This window comes from Mus caroli, chromosome 19 (assembly GCF_900094665.2).
Source record: "Mus caroli chromosome 19, CAROLI_EIJ_v1.1, whole genome shotgun sequence".
Classification (NCBI taxonomy): domain Eukaryota; kingdom Metazoa; phylum Chordata; class Mammalia; order Rodentia; family Muridae; genus Mus; species Mus caroli.
Window position 1 is genome coordinate 25,562,179 of NC_034588.1, and position 21,017 is coordinate 25,583,195.

A 21,017-nucleotide genomic window follows, 5' to 3' on the forward strand; every position below is an offset into this window, starting at 1 on the left:
AAGAAGAAGAAGAAGAAGAAGAAGAAGAAGAAGAAGAAGAAGAAGAAGAAGAAACAGAAAAAAAGAAAAAGAAAGAAAAAAAAGAAAGAATATGTTCTGGTGGGGTGTGGGGGAAGGGCATGCCCAGGTGGGCCCATGCCAAGACATCCCTTCCCCCTGAGGGACCAGACACACACTGGTATAGTATAGAATAGAGTTTATTTAGGGCATGAGGAGGGGAGTTAAGAGGGTGGTAAGGCAGAGAAAGGCAGAGAGATGAAGAGAGTAGAGAAGTGGAGGCCGACCATGACCACGAGGAGAGAGGGAAGAAGGGAATGGGGATCTAGGAGGCAAGAGGTGAGAGGCGAGAAGCAAGAGCATTAGAGAGAGAGGAGGGGCCAAGCAGCCCCTTTTATAGTGGGCCTAGCCTACCTGGCCATTGTCAGGTAACTGTGGGACTAGTATACCTGGCTACTGCCAGGAACTCTGGGGGTGGAGTTTAGACAGAATACCAACACAGCCCACTTAGACTAATAGAAAACCTATGTTCCTCTCTTTTTATTTCAAGAGTTCAGTGAGCCCTCTCAGACTGTGCAAAGCTATCTCTGTGATCCTGGGGGTGAAGTCCTGCCTGTAAGCCCTGATGGTTTCTGTGAGGTGTGAAAGTGTAGTGAACGCCATTGAAGAATCATATTATTCAAAAAACAGTCAGGTTTGCCAAGAAACAGAATCAAGAGTTCTAGGACCTGTGTTGGAAAGAGGAAAGCAGGAGAGACAGCAGACCCATGTGCTTCAAGCACCAAAGGCACACAATTGTCGCAGCCCATGCCTTCTGCTTCTCCCCGAAATTAAGCAAGATCCCATGAGGCCCTGTTCCTGTGGTGTCCCCGTGGTGTTTCCTTCCTGACTGTAAATCCTTAATGAGTTTCCAACCCTAGAAGGTACAGTGTGCTAGCATGAAGGTGTATGCCACACCAATCTCAATAGTCAAGTTGCTAAGTGGAGAATTCCATTCTTAAACGTCAATCATGCTCCCAGACCCCAAGATGCACCTAAATTTTCAATGGAAAAAAAAACCCTAAACAGTTATTTTGGAAAGAGCAAAAGCTTGCTTGTGGCTCAGTGAATGGTCCCCTGCACTTGAACAGCCATGCAGTCAAGAGAACACTGCATCTGTGTCACTCCCACAATCCCAAGCTAAAGCAGACTGGCCTCCACTACTTCTGGGGAATGGGAACCAAGCTAGAACTGGAGAGAAATCAGCAGTCACCAGTTATCAAAGAAACCTTCCCCTTGCACCAGCTAGAGGAAGAGGAGAGAAACCTAATAGGTACCTTGACCATCACACATCCAAGTCCCACAGAAATAGAAAGCCTTACCTGCCTTTTTTGTCCTGTTTGATAAAACGCATGCATGAAAGTAAGCTAGACCTTCCAGAGAGGTGGCCCAGGACCTCGGAAACTCCAACTCACCGTGCACTTGTTGGGCTTCTCCCCGGAGTGGACCCTCATGTGGATCAGCAGTTTATACCGTGCATTGAAAGGCTTGTATCTTCTAGGGCAGCCAGTCCAGAAACACGTGAAGTCTTCCCCCTTGCGTTGGTCTATGTGGACCTTCTCGATGTGCCTCACCAGTTCCTCCTGCTGGTCATAAAGGGCACTGCAGTCTATCCAACGACAGCAGTGCTTCCCCCCTGAGTCTTCCATCTCCCCATCCTCTTCCAGGCCAGTCTGGGCCAGGGACAGCGATTGGGTGTGAGGCAGGAGCTCTGGGTGATGAAGGTGTGGATGGGCATGGTATGGGGGTGGGGGGCCCTGAGGCGGAGGAAGAGGGAGAGGCAGAGCGGGGGCCAGGTCCAAGGCACTGGCGGGGAACTCCTCCAGGCGCTCTGTTTTGAGCATGTTGGCTGTCTGGCCATCCTGGCCCGGTAGGCTGGGCTGCAACACCATGTTGTTTACAGGTCCGGGTTGCAGGCCACCATGCTCAAGCTGCTGCATGCGTTCGTACTCCAGTGTACCGTCCTCTCCATAACCCGGCAGCGTATGCCCTCCACTGGCAACCAATACGCCTTTCTGCCCGCTGGCCACTGCACAAGACTGGGGGATGCAGCTGCCACGAACACCCAGGAAATGCCCATAGACCTCTGACTGTGGGGACAGGTTGGCTGGGGAGGCTCTTGGTCCGTTGATGTAGGCGACCAAGGATGTGGGTGAAGTACGAATGATAGTGTTGAAGTCGATCCCGATGCCATCTGACAGTGGCGACAAGGACAGTGCTCTCTTCTTAGAGCGGGTGGAGTGGGCCCTGGTTGCTGAGTGCCGAGGGCTCGGGTAAGGAGAGTGGCTATTTTCCATGCCAAAAAGGTAGGGTGGCAACGAGTTGGAGACGCTGTTGCCAGACACTGGCGTGCCCGGAGGCAAGCTAAGAAGGTCCCCTAGGTCCGTGCCATTCTGGGAACTGTGGCTGGATGAAAGTGAAGGGAAGGCTCTGTGGCTCTGAGACCACTCTTGCTTCACACTCAAGGCTGATTGACTCTCTGTCAGACTCAAAGTCGTGGACACCAGAGACTCTTGCAAAATAACGGACCTGGGGCAGCAGCCAGAGAGAAGGAAGGAAAAAAATTTTTTTCAGCAAGACGTGGATTGCTTAAGAGCTAAGAGAACACTGTACCAACCAACAATCACTTAAGTATTTCCCCTAATTAAGTTCTCCACTAAACACAAATTCTTGGACTATGATAGAATCCCAGGCTTTTAGTTCCAGGTTAATAACAATTTACCAAGCAAACAAGAAAAGCTAATGCTTACTAGAGTAATAAAAGCCATTGTTATAAGTAGTTCTAGTACTTTAAAGAGAATAAATAATCCTCACTTTATTTCAAAGTATTTTTTTATACAAAAGGGGGGAAATTGAGGACTAGGAAAAAAATTATAGATGGTTGTATTTGTTAAGCAGCTACTGTATGCACCATGCTGTAGTAGGTTTTGCAGGCCATGCACTTCCGAACAGCACCAGTGTTCAATTAAAATCTACTTGGGAAGGCAACATAAACTCTTGTTTTGTTTTGTTTTGTTTTGTTTTGTTTTGTTTTGTTTTGTTTTGTTTTGTTAAGGAAATCCTACAGGACATGCGTTGTGCTAGAAACTTACTAATACTTTTACAATTCAACTTCACTGACATCGTCAAATTTAAAGGGCAATTTACGACACAAGTACTCATTCATTTCAAATGATACTAGAAAACTTATGAAAATGTAAAGAAAACATACAAGCACACAAAGTATACGACAGTTGTAAAGTGCACATTTAGCTTTATCTCGCTCGCGCGCTCACGCTCGCTCTCACACACACACACACACACACACACACACACACACACACACACACACACACACACACACGAGTCCTTAGTAGAACAAAGCATTGATAACATAAAGGAGTAATGAACTGGAGAACTGCACTGGGAATCACTCATCAGGCCACCGGGCTAACCACACTTGTGAGATGGGTTTCCCATGAGCCCTTGTCCTTGTATCCGAGCAGCTTCAGGACGAGAACAAGTCATTCACTGTCCGTGGTTCATTTCTGCAATTCCTTCCCTGTCCTTACCCTTTATAGAAAGCTAAATATGTCACAATTCATTGTTTGCATATCAAAGTGGTTCATTATGGTAACTCTAGCCCCTTGAAAATTCATATGCTTTCCAAGGACATTATTGCCTTTAAAAAAAACAGTTAAAATTAAAGCAATGTCCCTGGGACAGACCATTCATCCCCCAAAAAAGGGTCAACATGTAGAAACATGGAAAGGTCCCAGACCTCAACCCAGAAGCATCAGATAGCAGAGAAGCCTGGCTTACCGACATGTATCTGTGGCTGGCTTCCTAGCATGCTTTATTTAAATAAATTAATCACCAAAAATCCTTATATAAATGTGTGACTTCCCTCGATGACCCCATTCACTGTCCCCAGCTACTAAATGGCAAGCTAATGCAAAGGAAGGAGGAGGCATCATTTCACCTGTTCCCTTCTCAGCTTCACAAAATGGAAACCAGGAAAACTATTGCTGCCACACCTGGGATACTGTGAAGAAAGCATCTAGGCTCCAAAAGGCACAGTGTAGGTAAGGTGGTAGCTAACACAACAATGGACCTGAAGCTGCTGGTGGGTACAGGAATGTTTACCAACAACCAACACAGCAAATCCCTTGACGTATATTTGTCTCTTGCCCAACTCATATCCTTACATTTTGGACTAAAAGTCCTTCTACAAGCTCTAAAGTGGCCTCTGAACAGTCTAGATTTTAATTCCCCGTGGACACATCTCAATTATTTTCTGAGCACCCTTAACAGCATGTGGCTCTTCCTGCAGAGCTCAGCAGAAAGCTCTGGCGGCTGGATGTCAAGAGCCTTTTGACCCTACCCCCAGTGAGAGTCAGAAATGGCATTTGGGCACAAGCCACATCAGTGGAGATGCCATATACAAAGCAGAGACAAATAAATGACTGCTTCTCACCAACGTCGAGGAACTATGGGGCATCAGGACACTGATGGCTCCCAGTGGTGGCCACTTTAGAACATTTCAGACTTCTAAGCAGTAACTATCAGCCAAAGTAGCTTGTTCAACTGGATGCACTTTGCCGATGAAATTACACTGTTTGGCTCCAAGGCGGCCTAAAGGAACATGTTCATTTTTCAAATCATGAACTTGGGCAAATCTCTTATCTCTTAAGCTATGCTGAACGTGGCTTAATTTCTAGCACAGCGTAACTCTGTATAGACGTGCTGTTTTGCTTCTTCAGCATCTGTTTTCCAAGACAGTTGTCACATACTTTTCAGAAAGCCAACTGAATGGTCTACTTAAAAAAATCAGTGGTGTGAACACAGAACAAGCTCACGTCGCTCCCTGCCTGACACCTCAGATACATAACAGGAACAAGACCTCCAACAAATGGCAGTCACGCCCTATGACTCTCAAAGAAGCACTGTAGAAGACTGAATTATTCCAAGTTCTACCCCTTGAGAGCTATCTGTAGTAAGCGTCTACCTTGCAAAGCATCTCCACCATGTGACCCACACTTTGAAGCAACTGGGAGGATCTTCCTCAGGAAATGTCAAGAACTTTCAGTAAAAAGGATGTTTTCTATCTTCCCAGTCCCCACCAGAGTGTGAAGTACAAACTGAGGCCTCCAACACTTTCTGATGTAACAAGTGTGTAAGTAAGAGTCAGGCTTTGAGGACCCAAGCCTGGGATCCCATCCCAGGATCCCAAAGGCTACAGCTAGACAATCAAGACTTCACGGCCAACCTAGACTACATAGGAAGATATTATCTCAAAGAATAGAATCAATAAATAAAATAAGAACAATGATCCTGGTAGCTGACAAACCACTATTTACAAAACTCACAAAGCATTTTTATGTATTAACTGACTGAATACACACTATGAGATAAATTAACTAGACTCTTACAATATTTTCATAAAAGGAAAATGAATGAAAGAAATCTAGGAGTTTCCTTCTGAGACAGTCAAGGAATGGTGTAAGGTCCTTAGCAAAGTAAGAGAGTAAGTGACTGATAGGGAGCTGGCTGGCTCCTATTTCCACACCATGTATTTCAAATGTGGTCCACAATGCTCGGCTTGATTGAAAGACTTATAAAACAGGCTTAAAAGCACACAAGCTAGGACTGCATCACAAATTGTCTGTTTTTCTGCAACAGTATGTGGAACGAGCTCGAAGGTTGCCAAGGATTCTAGCCTGTAACCCCTGCTGATATGTACACCAGGCCTGTGGGAAGAGAAAGTGACAAAGAACTCAGAAAGCTGTGTCACCACACTGAGCGCCATCTCCAAGCCCATATGTTCATCTGATCCTAACGACATTTTTTCTGGTGACTGGTTTATTCGGGACTGTATGAGAAAGGCAAGAAAGATGATAAATCCCAAACCAAACACAAGCAAAGTGAAAAGCTCAGAAACCGTCAGGAGAAATCAGCTCCCATGATGCCGAGTGAGCCATGATGACCAAGTACAGATGCTGTGTTCTAAAGACTGAAAAGAAGTGTTAACTGATAATAGGGAATTTCTTAAAGTGATGCTTATGAGGAAAAACGCAGGTACACGTACAAAGTATGTGTATAACTAAATCTGTATAAGATATAATTTATGCAATATATGTGTCACAAACCTACAGGATCCGAGAAAGAAGATCAGGACTAGCCTATCGGGAAATGGCACCAATGTACTCCAGCAAATCTTCCAAAAGAATTAGTACAGCTTATGAACACAGCAAAGCTTTATAAGCTCTCAGAGTGCACAGGGAGCCTAGAGTCCACTTTCTGTCTTCTTCTCGGCTTTGTGGTCACACTACAAACACCACCACCACAATAGGCAACTACCACCAGCAGTGCCCAATTCAGACTAAGAAAAGACAAGCATGGAGTATTTGGATGTACACTGACATCACTAGGTTAAGTGATGGCTGCTCTTTGTAATGACAAGCTATAAAACTGACACTGGTAATAATCAATTAGGCTTTCCAGGTCTTGGGTCCACCAGTACACATTCCGTAGGGATGACGCTTGCTAGGACTATGAGTATCCAGTTGTAAGTTCACATTCACGATGCACATGGACACAGTGGCTACCCTCGTATCTACGAACCCCACAGAAGCAGCATCCATTGCCTTTACTGATTAGGTCTGCTAGGCTGACATATTTAACAACTGTATGAAGCTGTTTGTCATTTCAGCATCCCAGCCTTGATTTAGGGGACATACATGCTATGGCTTTCACAGCAGGGGTGAGTGAGACCAAAATTGACAGTGGCTCCTGACTCTTCAACAGAGTACAGTATTTGTTTAGCACTCTGGTGGGCTAATAAGAAATGACTGGGAAATTAATCGTAGCAAATACACGGCACCAGAGCCGGGTTCTCACCATCGATTAAACAGAACAAATGAAGGAAGGGGTGTGCTCTGAGAGGAGCATGCCAAAGGAAAAAAAAATTCAAATCAAACAAAAAAAGAAATAAACACAGCTGGCAAATCTCAGAAAAACTTTTCAATGCTATCAATGATGAAGGTAGATCAGTTAAGATAATTATACAATTATTATCTCAAATGCAAAAAAAATGTACAGAAATAACTAAATACATGCCACAGTCTGAGACCACTGCTAAGTTCACACATGGGTTGGCCTTTTCTGCAGTGCAAATCTGAAAATCCCTCCTGATAGCATCATCGCTGCTGTTAATAGCTGTTCGTTTAAGCCGGCAAATATTAACTCCTAATCACTAGATATGAAATAAAAGATTTGCAGGTTAATCCGATGAAATATTATTTGTAATAGTAAAATAAGAGACAGAGTGCTAGCTATCACTGAAGGAAACTCTTGCAATAGTCCTACCTAGCACCACAGGTGGTGATGCCTGTGAACCACAACACCAATCAGCAGGCAAGACAGCCCTAAAGGTGCAATAGTGGCATTACATCTTAGTGGTAACCAACAGCTATCTAGTTGGACTGACATCCTATTCAACAGGATGGAAATCATATCTGGTACTGTCAACCTAGCCAAAAACACAAGCCTAGCAAGGTCACAGATCCTAGAGGAGAGTCAACTGGAGCCGCTTTTCCTAAACCAGCTTAACTCCTAACTACATTCTAAACACTTATCCTAACACCCACAGGTAGGTGCAGTTTTTACTCCTCACCAAAGAGGCTTCATTTCAAAGCAGGTGAAGACCATTAGAGAATACTACTAGACAAAATGCAGAAAACACCTACTATTGGGTGTCCAACTGCCACTGATGTGTCCATACAACAACCACTATACCCTCAACGAAGAGGAGATGAAAGGATTTAATAGTTGAAGACAAGAAATATCATGTCGTCTAGATATGGCAGGAGAGCTACACTCATGAAATCTCAACAATGTAGCTGCTTAAGCAAGACATGAACAACAATAACACCAGAAGACATACCAACATGGATGGAGGGAACTTCACAGGGAAATCACCCCAGATGAAGAGCTACAGACAATTAAAGATTGCTAAGAGAGCAGGGCAGTGGTGGCGCATGCCTTTAATCCCAGCATTTGGGAGGCAGGCAGATTTCTGAGTTCAAGGCCAGCCTGGTCTATAGAGTGAGTTCCAGGACAGTCAGGGCTACACAGAGAAACCCTGTCTCAAAACAACAAAAACAAAAAACAACAACAACAAAAAAAGATTGCTAAGAGAGAGAGTATTAGTGTCCCCCAAGGATGAACCCCTAAATGGTTATTCACTGCCACATGATCAGAATATCCATACAAACAACAGGAAAGGTACTCAGCAGGCTACACTTAATATTGATTTGCTTGCATGTATTAAACAATAACATTTAAGAAATAAGAAGCCAAGAATTTGAAACCGGTTGGAATGGAGGATAGGGAAGAGAGAAATGATATAGTTACATTTTTGTTTTTAAAAAATCATTAAGGAGCTAAAGGGGTCTGCAACCATATAGGTAGAACAACAATATGAACTAACCAGTACTCCCGAAGCTCGTGTCTCTAGCTGCATATGTAGCAAAAGATGGCCTAGTTGGCCATCATTTGGAAGAGAGACCCCTTGGTCGTGTACACTTTATATGCCTCACTACAGAGGAACGCCAGGGCAAAGAAGTGGGACTGGGTGGGTAGGGGAGTGGGGGGGAGGGTATGAGGGACTTTTTAGATAGCATTTGAAATGTAAATGAAGAAAATACCTAATTAAAAAAAAGGAAAAAGTCATTAAAAAAGAAAGAACTAAATACCTAGTAATAAAGGACTGGTAAATATCCATCCTGTTCCTGTACTTTCTTTGTAAAATTGGCATTTGGAGTGGGAAGAAACCATGATATGAGGCTGAAGAAGATGTCTTTCAAAAGAGCTTAAGCTATATATTTAGGGAAAAGTTTAAAAAAAAAAGTGTCTGCATTATAAAGTCACATGTCCTTGAAGGGTGTTTATCAGGTTTCCACTCATGACAATCTCAGAGTGCTGGGGCTTCACTATGGTTTTCCCATTTCTCTACAATGCATGGCAATTATACAGCCATGGGGGGGGGAGGAATCAACTTTGAAGCTTTCCCAAGGCAAGCACTTCTCAGACTGAATGGTTCATGGCCTCTCTGGCCCCCAGCTACCTGCAGGAGACACTGATGTACGAAATGTTCATCTGGTAAGCTCACCATCTTCTCTTTAGTGCTAGATTGTGTGACGCCTTTAGGATGCCCTGTTGCTCCTAAGCGTCTGTTTGCCTGATGGAACGCACAACAAATGGCCACATAAAATACGCAGCATTGCCCAACTGCTACACGAGGGTTCCATCCTTCACTTCAACTCCTTTCTCAACTCCTGTTTCTTTGCCTATCCTGGAGAGAAAAAAAAAAAAAAAACTTCCCCGAGAAGGGCTCACAGAATAGTCAAATCACTTGTCAGTGCATCGTCAAGATGTTGTCTTTTAATGATAGACTATTATGCTAAGGAATCAGATGTGCCAGGAAATAGGGAGATAATGACCCCTCTGGCCGCACCATGAAAGGGACTGAGTGAGGCACCTGGCCTGAGTGCCTGAAGCGTCAGTTTCTCCACTAATTACGCCTGCCTTCCAGGCATGGGCTGGACTTGCTGCAGACAGGAAGCTGAAGGTTTCCAGTGACACCCACCAATGAGCACAGTTAATTTTACATGCAGCACTCCGCAAGGCTGAGGAGCCCCTTGAGGCACAATCATCAATGGGAGAGTGACAGCGCTTGCCATCAGTGAAGTCTCAGGTAGAAAACAAGCCTCTACCCCATAAAAAAATATGGCATAAATAAATGATCTGGGAGCCATGATTTCAGAATCTCAACTCTGGAGGATGGAAGGAGCCCAGATAAAGGGGCAGAAAGGGGAGGAAAAAAAGAAGAAACGGGGTCTCGGGACCACAAGGCACCTTAGCTGGGTTACTGCCTGCAAGGAAGGAGGCCGGGAGATTGGCTCCCTTCGAAAGCTCCATCACCTCACAACTGGCACTCACAGGCAAAAATTTCTGCATTACGGTTTTTTTTCCCAAGAAACTTCTAAGAGATGAAATAATAAACTTCAAAGAAAAAAGACCTTAAATGCTATACTGCAGTTCACCATCATTCACTCCCCCATCACACACACACACCAACCCTGAAAAAGATAAATTTTTGTCTGGAGAGGGGTAGTTTCTTTTCTATTTAACTTTCTGGATGGAAACGACACAAGGTATTACTGCACTTCTTCTGCTGGCAAATCAAATATTTAACTAAAAGTTTATGTAAGCATAAAAATATGTCTTCTCAAACACATTATAATTCATGATTTCTATCATTATTCTCTCCACGGATTCCCTAAACTGTTTCTTTATGCACACAGTAGGTACTTAATGCATGTTTGAGTTGGTGAGTGGACAGGTGGGCTGGCAGACTGACAGCTTGTAAGCCAGCCCTGAGACTGCAATGCACACCCTAAAAACCTGGCAGGCGAGCACAGAGCATCTCAGCTGGCCACAGTAAGACTTGCTTTGCAAGGAAGTGACAAATTTACAAACTGGGATTTGGTTCCTGAGCCCCTCCCCCCGAAATATCGCGTGACCAGATAGCAGCTATTAAACCGTTCCTCCCAATAAACAGGTTAGGAATAGCAAAATACTTCCATTTTGGATACTTTTCCTACCAAGCTAAAACTGAAAACGGTGCTTTGGTACGAGTGAGTGGGTGGGTGGATGAGTACATTCGTGTTCAGAAAGAGAGGGGACAACACTCGTGGGGGTGGGGGTGTTATTATACCACAAGGAAAGGGGGGAAAAAAACGTAAGTTGAGACCTGGTATCTGAAGGAGGTCTATTCAGGTTGGCTGCATTCACTGCCCTCGGTAAGCTAGGACTGATCTGCTTGCATGCTGTGGAGACCTGGCTTGCTGGAGGTGAAATGGGTCCCAGTCGTTGAACCATCATGGGACTGCTGGTGACCACTAGATTGTTGCAGCTGCCTTTTCCAATGGACTTGCACTGAGGCCCAAAGCCAAGAGCCCCTAAAAACAAATGAATCAGGTTAGCTTGTATGTCCCTTACATCAGCAATCAGTATATACATACATTTATATCAGGGCTCAGGTTTAGAGACAGTCCTTGGACCTTCTCTTTTTTTTTAAACATAGACTTTTTGACACAGGGTTTCATGTAGCCTAGGCTGACCTCCAACTTATTATGTAGCAAAGCTGGCCTTAAGCCCCTGTTCTTCTTGCGTCCATCTTCCAAGTGCTGGTGTTAAAGACTATCTAATATTGATTACACCAAAAAGATAATTATTCCAATGCAAAACCTGTAATGCTATAGCAAAAAGCTTTTGATAATCACCACTCACACCAAATGAGGTTGAATTTCACTGTGCAGAACTAAGAATTATTTGTTGAAAATAATGTTGAAAGTCCGACTTTATAATATGAAAGATGAAGTTGATCAGTAGATGGAATTATATTTATCAAATCAGGTGTTTTTTTTTTTAAGAGTAGCTAGTATTTTGGATTTAATAATTGGACAGCAAAAAAAAAAGTCAATACTTCTGGGGTAGGCATTTAGCTGGTCTATCTGATTGCAAGACTGTACATCTCACAATCCTCTATAAACAGGAATTACAGTCAGACTACACCCCTTCACCCTCAGGGTTTCCCTCTTCATTCCTGTACGTTGCCATTGGACATAGAACATTTTTTTAAAAAATTCAAGATGGGTCATCTCTGAAACATGCACTCGGAAAGATAACTAGGTTTAAAACATTATAAAAGTCCAGTGTTGAAAAATCCGTACATAGTTAAAGCAGAAAGAAAAAGGCGTATTTAATGACACATGAATCTGTGTCAGAAAAGTTGAAAGCAGAGAAGAACTGGCTAATGCTGCCATGACTCATTTATTAAAAATAGTACTAAAAGCTTAGTCACGCTAGACATTCCTTTCTCATGGATGTACTTTTCAAACATGTCTGTCAACTACCTGTTCAAGTCTCAATGGCTTATACTCTGTTCCCATGTCTAACAAAAAAAAATAAGATAAAATTCTCCCTAGACTATCTAACTTTGTCATGGCTCTACTTGGGAACCAAAGTAAGTAGAATTTGTCACCGTAACTTTCTTTAGCTCTAGAAAGCAAAATTTCCCACTTTGTTTATTCCCCAACCAGCCCAAGGGCTCTGTTATTTGACATAGATTTTGGTTACATTTTCTTGTAAGAGAGAAGTAGACATGGGAGCTATGGGCCTATCATCATAAATGAAGCCATACCTCACTATGCTTGTGCGGCCACATCCTGCTAGGTGGCAGGAGGCCTGCTTCACTCCAGCCCTCTGGATCTAAAATCCAGGAGCACATGGCTTGCCTAAGGCCACACAGGGAATAAACATCTGCTGAGACTCAAGGCTCCTTGATGTGTCTCCATGGCACCCTCATGGTTTTTTTGGGGGGGCTGTAGGTGCTCCCTTGAACATTTTCCAAGATCACTGGCTCCTAAAGACATTTCTCAGATTTTATCCAGATGCACAAGTTCACGTCTCTCTTCCTTGTGTAGTGGATTTCTGTTCTGTTATCTTGTGTCTTCCCAGACCAGTTGGAGATACTCAATCTTTATGATTCATTTGTCACTGAACATCAACGCTTTTTGTCTTCACACCGAGAGCGGTGAGTAGGGCTTTGGGTAATAATCATAAGCTGGGTATCTCTGAAAACTCTTAACTGTGTACATCTGCATTCCCTCTCTTTTTCCCTTGAAAAAGGCAATGCGGTGGTTCATAGTGGTTCATAACCCAGGAGGTAACAACCTGAGTTACCCCTCAGCTTCCATTATGTAGATGTCTCCATTAAAAGCAACATCAGGTGCCAAGCGCTCAGTCAAATAAAATGTCATAAACTCATATGGCAAACTGTCACTTTACGCCTGTTTTATCCTTAGTAACTATTAACATTTACCTGCCTCTAAAACAAAGACATGAGTCACCCTCTCAGCACACATAAAAACACATGTCAGTAAGAAAGCATAGTAATACTGATTTTTTTCAAATCTAAAATCCTGTGTGTGTGTGTGTGTGTGTGTGTGTGTGTGTGTGTGTGTGTTACAAATATAAACATATTACAAATGTAAGCAACCAGATAAATTTGTGTATGGCGTCATTACTTCAGAGGTAAGATGAAAATATGTATACCTTAGGATTAGCAGCTGGCAGATGTTTTTGCTTTATCCCTTATTCACAATCATATCTGTCTAGTGAGCACCTCCCTCTGTGTTTTCAAGGTTTCAACCCAAAGATCCCTGCCCACCTTCCATCCCACTGATGGAAGCTGGGCAGATCTGAGTGGGCTGTCCTGTCAGACTTCCCACTCTCCTTTCATTTTTGTTTTTCTATTTGTATTAGAAATGAAGCCCTTGTTTAAAGGATGTCTACTTCCTTGGAACCCAACGGTTATAAAGCTGAGAAGGTACAAAAATTAAACGTGGTTACAATGATTATTAAATATTATCCAACTATTTTCATAGACACCTTCCTAAACTGTCTGTTATGAAACATGGGGCCATTTTTTTTAATCCAAACCGAGTCAGTCTTCTGATACTTCTTCACAGTGTAGCTGACCAAGCTGAATGGATGGTGAAGCTGATGAGAAGAACAAGAATACATCCATTCTTCTGGTGCAGAACGTTGTGCTGACCACACACATCTTCCCCTGGAAGCTCCTGACCCAAACTCTTACATCCACAATGTCTTGTAGTTCTATAATAGACACACCAATCTTTCTCTGCCCAGTTTTCTCATCAGGGTGCACCATTCGACTCCCCTACTCCAAACACATGGACCAATGTCACATCCTCTAGCCACAGAAAAGTGACAGCTTGTAGTGCTGAAGGGTGACTTTCTCAGAAACGTGCAATATGTGTATGCAGCTATGAGAATGATCTAGAAAATGATGCCAACTATCTCACAAATGGAAGTAAACAGTAATATACCAAGAGTCACTATTAACAAGCCATTGCAGTCTAAATCTTTTTCAGAAAACCAAACATAATAGTCAGCCGTGAGCTACTACAGAGTAGGAGTGTGAACTCTGCGGGAAGCCTGCCTGGGATCAAGGCTCTCTGTGTGACCCAGGCAAATTTCTGAATATTGGTAGTCAGTATTCCTATCTGACCATTTAGAAAACAGGAAAACATCAATGCTGCCTCATTATGGCTTTGCATCTAAACTGTACATACAAAGGACTCGTAATGTATCAGGCACTGTGGATGCCAGCAGACACTGTCACGGAGGGCAGTGTTTCATGTCTGTCCTTGCTTTTCTGTCCCACTTCTTCATAGTTCCTTGCACCAAACAAGATAGTAAATGATGAAAAATAAAACATAAAATAAAAAAAGAGAGTAAATGATGTTTAATTCTCTGCCTATTTCCAATGTTCTTTCTGTTTTGAGCCTAGAGCCAATTTTTTTTTAAACCAGGTGTCATCGCAGATAGAAGTTTGCAACTGGCCAAGTTTGAATGTTCTCTGGCTTGTTGTTCAGTAGAAAGAAACCATACAGCTTTTCTGACTACCAGATGTGCCAACTACTTGGGCACTGGTATTCTTTTTGAAATATCGCTTATTTTTAGAGACAACATGGTGTGTGTTTAAAAATGTGTTTACTGCTCAAATAAAGATCTGAGAGGATGGCACTCTGAGTAGCGCATAGGTTCCAGCCAAGATCACTGTGTGCTAGTGGAAAGCCCAAAACATTCTGCATCCTTGAGTTTCCGAACTGAGTGGTCATTTGAGAATAAGCCTGGTTTTCATGGTGTCTTCCCTAGTGAAGCGTCTTCTTCTCTGGAAGTCAAGGTTGAGGAGGCTGTGCTTCTAGCCCACTAAGAGGTTCCATCTTTCCTGACTACTTATGTCTGTACACTTGTTCTCCTAAAACTCATGCGGAAACAGAGGATAACAAAAAATGTACTACACATGAGAGGGCTGCTCTACCATGATCAAAGCTTTGCTGTTCTTAATCGATAATCAACTGGCACTTACAGAACGCTAACCATGAGCCAGGCATTGATGCAGATGGTGGTGAAAAGATGGGCATCACTGAGGCCACTGCCTGGTTCTTTTTATAAAAAGAGATAATTCCTGCCTCTAAGTGGATAATGCAATAGCTTTTACCAGGTTAAGAAAATGATGATGAAAGACCAGATTGTAAATGGTTCATCCCAATACACACACACACACACACACACACACACACACAGGGTATTTGAAAGCAAAAATATTAGTAACATAAATTCACATTCTGCCCCCTGTCCTAATTGGCTATGAGGTACTAGGCAGAGTCCTTGGGATATAAACAATTGTGTTACCTAAAGCATGGGATTGTTCTAATGACAACCACCACGTTTATAACAACATACAAATAATACACACCACATTTAATCATCTGGGTTCTCTGTGCAGCATCTTACTCTGTAACATTGAAGACCTAAAGAAAAGGCTATAGATATATGAGAATAATCCAAATTTTCTCATTTCTTCACCTAACATACGAACTGAAGAGTTTGTTATTATCACTTTTAGGGCATTCAGAATAAGTGATTGATCTGCTATTTTAATTCCTAAATGTATAATCTTAAAATTTCAAGGCATTCAGCAAAGGTGCAATACTAGTGAAGAAAATACTATGCTCACACATTACCGATAATACATGTAGAGCTTTCTAATCCAGGCTCATGTCATATAAAGAAAGATTCTGAGCCACTGGGGGTTTCTCAAGAATTGTCTAGTAAATCATTGGATACTGGAGCACTGAAGGGTGATGGAAAAGTTGAAAGACAAAAGGAAAAAAGAAGGGAGAGGCTAAAGTCAGCAGAGTCAAGAGCACACATTTGCATCCCGGCCCCACCACCCACTAGCTTTATAATCTCCCCACATTACTTAAGCATTCCGTGTCTCTGTCTCGGCTTCCCGATTCTAAAAGGAGTTTAATGCCAGCAGAACTGTACAGCTGTTAAGAGGGCTGAAAGAGCTAATACGTGTGATATATTTAGTGTGTGGCACTGACTAAATGCTTTGAGAAAGTTAACTGAATTAGGAGCTGAAAGATAGCTCAGTGGTGAGGTGCCTACCTTGCAAACACAAGGCCCCAAGTTCAATCTCTAGACCCCAGGTGGAAACTGCCACGCTCCACTGTGCTTCCAGAACTGAGCATGAGAAGGCAAGCAGATCTCCAGGGCTGTCTGGGGCAGCCACTGTAACGTATCAGAAACGTCCAGACCAGCCAGCTGCCCTTTATCAAGGTGATGATGATGATGATGATGATGATGATGGAGTGTGACCAAAAAACACCCCAAGTTGTCTTCTGATCTCTATATTCACTCTTGTCCATAAGACACAAATAAACACACAATCCACAGATCAGCTAAGGGTTATTAAAGAAGCCCCCTTCCTTTGGGCTCCCACCCCTAGCCAAGAAGCTATGTGTTGTCAGTGCCCACCTGAAAAGGAAAAGTTGAGTTTTCTGCAGTGGGTATCTCACTGGGCAAAATAACCACACTTCAGGGCGGGCCCCAGGCCCAGGAGTAGCTGGCCAACCCAAAACAGATTCTATACGATTTTTTTAGGCTTTCTGGTTTCCGGGTTTTGTGGAGGTTTTCTCTGGGGAGGGGGCTTGTGTGTGCTTCTTGTTTGTTTTGTGTTTTAGAGAGAGAAGGGGCATGGAGTTGTGCTAGTGACAGGGTGGAGATGAAAAGCAAGGCCAGGATGCTGTATAAAAATATTCTTCGGTAAGAAAGAAAAAGGAAGGGAGGGAAGGAGGGAGAGAAGGGATGATGGACAGACAGACAGACAGACAGACATATCTCCAGTACCATTTTATACTATTTCTAGACTTACTTTTCCTTTGAGTACTCACAGCCCACAGTGCATGGGAGACAGACACGCACAAACACATACACATACTCACACTCACACACACACACTCATACACATACACACACATACACACACAGAGAGACAACACAGACACACACACTCACGCACGCACTCGTATACACACACAGAGACAACACACACACTCACACACACACACACACTCATACACACACAGAGACAACACAGACACACACACACTCACACAAACACTCTCTCTCTCTCTCTCTCTCTCTCTCTCACACAGTGTACCAATCCCTTCCTGGATAACCAGACTTTACACACCTCTCCCATCCATCCTCTCTGCTCACTGCTTAGGAAAGGATCTGACTTTCTCAGACGAGGATGCCAATCACAAGTGAACTACCTCAAGTGCATTTTACAGCAAAACAATAGCATAGAAATAATAAAGCAAAGTTTAAAAATCTCCCAGATCTGATTATTAAAAAAAAAAAAAAAAACTTTTCAAAAGTCAGGAAGAAAAATATCAGAGGTGTTATCTTCAGCATGTATTTGTTTTCTTACGTATTCATCCATTCATTCATTGTAGGTGCATGTGTGCAGCCGTATGCATGTGTGCAGCCGTATGCATGTGTGCAGCCGTATGCATGTGTGCAGCCGTATGCATGTGAGTAGGTGTACATGCCATGTGCTCATGTGGAAATCAGAACACAACCTGTGAGAGTTAGTGCTCTCCTTCCCTCTGGGGACTCTAACTCAGGCGTGGCTTCCTTAAATCAATCCAGAAAGAAACCAAATATAAAAAAGAACTCCTTTTAAAAGCTTTCTGGGTTTTGTTTTTTAAATAACAAATGCTTCGTCTGCATGTATGTTAGTTTCCCTCACATGCTTGCAGTGCCCACAGATGCCAGAAGAGGGCTCTAATCCCCTGGAACTGAACCACAGTTGGTTGTTAGCCACCATGCATGTGCTTAGAATCAGAACCCAGGTCTTCTGGAAGAGTAGCCAGTGCCCTTAACCACGGAACTATCTCTTTCGGCCCTAATATAAAAGTCCACTTTCAACAGCAAGCAAGTCTCAGCTGCTACAGGAAATGTTTTGAGTTCGCCTGGGAAGAGGTGGCTATCCTCCTACCCTCTTAGGGATGCAACAGGTCAGTGCTGCAGTTCAGATTCTTCTACAAGGTGTCTCCAAAGCACTGCAGATAAGGGTTTGTGCTATGGCCATAATCCCTGTGCTACAGAACAATCTTTAGTACAAATTGAACCATAAGGACAGAAGTGAGTATTTATGTGCCCCAAAAGGTACCAGCACCCCTTGCTAACCCCTCATTTTCTAAGAAAGGAACTGCCCAGTCTTTCTCTAAGGTAGGACCAAGACTAAGTAGGAAAGAATGGCTCAAGAAACTGTTCTTGCTTTTCTTGGCTTTTCTAAGGATAAAACCAGAAAGACAGAGGTGTCCTCAAAAGGCAAGCCTTTCCAGGTAAGTATGTGGCCATAAGATGGTCCCAGACAGAGAGGGCAAGACAGCCTGATTCTGGGGCCCAGACATGAAGATCACTGGGGCTATTACTCAAAACTCTGCCCTTACAACCTATTCTCCACCAATACAAGAGAATATTCTGACAAGGAAGAAATGGTCTGTACACTGTGACAACCCCCCCCCCATAGGTTCCAAACTATGTTTAGGATTATAACATATGTATTCTTAGGCCTTGGATTTATTAACTTAGCATGTATCAGAGCATTGCCTACATTGTGTTAGGGACATCTTGTCGGCATCACATTTACTTACATTTCAAGTTTAAAATAATAAGCATTAAAGTCAAATAACATAGAAGCACATAAAAACCATGGTATTTTCACATGTGCCCAGTTGCAGCAGTGTTCTTTTAAGACATACAACTTGAACAGCCAAATGTGTATCCTTCCACATGTCTAAGTTCTGCAAACATGAATATGCATGTTCTAATTCTAAAATCAATATGATTTATCATACATTGCCCCCATCTGTTCTTAAGAGAAACCATGAGACTATAGCTATTTTAATAAAGTCTCAAAGCAAATGCTGAAATAAATCTACCTTTATCCCACAAACTCCCCTCATATAATGAAACATGGGTGCCCATCCATAATGCAGTGCATAGCTTGGGGCAAGGCACTGTATCGTGCCGGCGGCGGCTCCTTTCTTTTCTCTCCAATGGGGTAAGCATGAGGTATCTGAGAGAAGTCTGGAAAGTGCATGCCTTTTACATGAAATGGATAAACAGGCTTCTTTCTCCAAGGGGCCCCATGAAAAACCAGTGTGGCTCCAGGATCCAGGTCACCAGCCCCACTGTGTGTTCACTCGAGGCCCTTCTAGGGACTGAAAACAATGAGCTCCTACATAGCAGACATCCTAGGCTTACTGTGGAGCATTTGAACATCTGCAATGCCTCCCTGCTGAAACCACAGCACTGACCATGAAGTGACTGTACGTCACTACAAGTTTCGGAGAGGTTGGCTAGAAATGCCAAAGACTAGGAATCAGAATGGAGGCATTAGCAAGTGCTCAGAACTGCACACAACCCACGGGAGATAAGAAACACTGGGCACAGCAGCCTGTCATCACGGAGCTGACAATCTGCAGACATCAAACAAGACTCCCCTAGGAGCCATCCGATAAGGTTAATGCACTGTGCAGGACTGAATATGAAGCTAAATTATAGACGGGAGTTCAAAGCAAAAGTTACTGCGTTATAGATAATTCCCTGAAGGAGATTAACCTAGAGATACTTCTCAAACGTTCTTCAGGCTCTCCAAAGGTGCATCACTTAAGTGGTAAGTGGGGGAAAGCTTCTAGAGATGCCCATGGTCAAATGGCTTCAAAACACCTCAATAAAACAAAGGTTACATCTTTTTTATTACAAGGTTTCTCGTAGCTCTTACAAAGTACCTAATAAATCTCTCAGAGAAAGCAATGACATGTAAAATACGTTTGTGGGGGGGGGGGGACTGAATTTTTAGGGGCTCCTCCTCTATGGAAATTAATCAGCTAAAACAATAAAGGAAGAAAAGACACATGATGAAGAAGAAGTAGCGGGGTACAGCCATGGAAACCAACAAAGGCCAGCAGGTGCCTGTAGTAGGTTTCTCCAGCACAAAGCAGAGAGAGGAGGGAGCAGTGCTCAAGGGACCAATCTGTTCAGTTAGTCCAAAAGACGTGGGTCACTGGGGAGACATGGACTGTTCTCCAAAAGCCTGAAACTGTTGGGAGCTGAGAGATACCTTAAGAAATAGGATTGATAACAGACTATAGCATGGAGAGTGTGCTTTGGGAGAGGACTGTGGGCCTCGTCTCCTCTTTCCCTTCTTTTTCCTTCCAATTGGTTTTGCTCCTGTGTTAGAACCCTCATATGTGCCTTACGACACGCTCAAGAGCAATGAAGCCACTGTGGACTGAATGGTTGCAAACCACAAGCCAAAAGATCCTCCTTTCTTTTTTCTTTTTTCTTTTTTTTTTGTTTGTTTGTTTGTTTGTTTGTTTGTTTTTCGAGACAGGGTTTCTCTGTGTAGCCCTGGCTGTCCTGGAACTCACTTTGTAGACCAGGCTGGCCTTAAACTCAGAAATCTGCCTGCCTCTGCCTCCTGTGTGCTGGGATTAAAGGTGTGCACCACCACGCCCGGCTCCTTCTCTCTTTGTAAGTTAATTTCCTTAAGTGTTCTGTTACGGGAGCAGAGGGCAGACATAATCGGATGTTACAAGCTGGATATTTCATATCATTGCTGATTCCATTCTAGACTAATGTTTAGCATCATGAGGGGGTCACTTCATTAAACTTTGCTCTGAGCCCACTAACCTGATAATGCTGGCAACAACTGGCTGTCTGCCATGGGGCCCCGTGCTGTAAGTTACGGTACAAGCCACTGGGAGTTCACCCCAGAGTAAACTCTTTCCCCAAGAGTTGAGGAAGACTAAATGCAATGGGAGAAAGAGAAAGTAGAAGTCAAAGAAGGGCCAGTGTGGACAAAGAAAAGTCACACAATGGTTATAGAAGATAGTTAGAGTAAATTTGGGGGTTTTAGAACTAAAGTATAACAACTGAGAAAACCGAGTTGAAGGTGGGGTACATCTAGAAAGTCTATT

The 21,017-nt window shown here is 43.3% G+C and overlaps 1 protein-coding gene across 3 annotated transcripts in view; it reads right to left on the reverse strand.

Annotated features, from left to right (window-relative positions):
- Glis3 (GLIS family zinc finger 3) overlaps nt 1-21,017 on the reverse strand; it is a 421,415-nt gene that overhangs the window by 272,757 nt on the left and 127,641 nt on the right. For 2 of the 3 annotated variants that reach the window (XM_021152026.2, XM_029472441.1), the window contains 2 exons: nt 10,832-11,039; nt 1,452-2,565 (listed from right to left, as the gene is read on the reverse strand). In XM_021152026.2, the coding sequence (XP_021007685.1) occupies nt 1,452-2,565; nt 10,832-11,039 (1,322 nt within the window). The remainder of the gene's footprint in view (nt 1-1,451; nt 2,566-10,831; nt 11,040-21,017) is intronic. The other variant, XM_021152027.2, reaches the window with a different exon arrangement.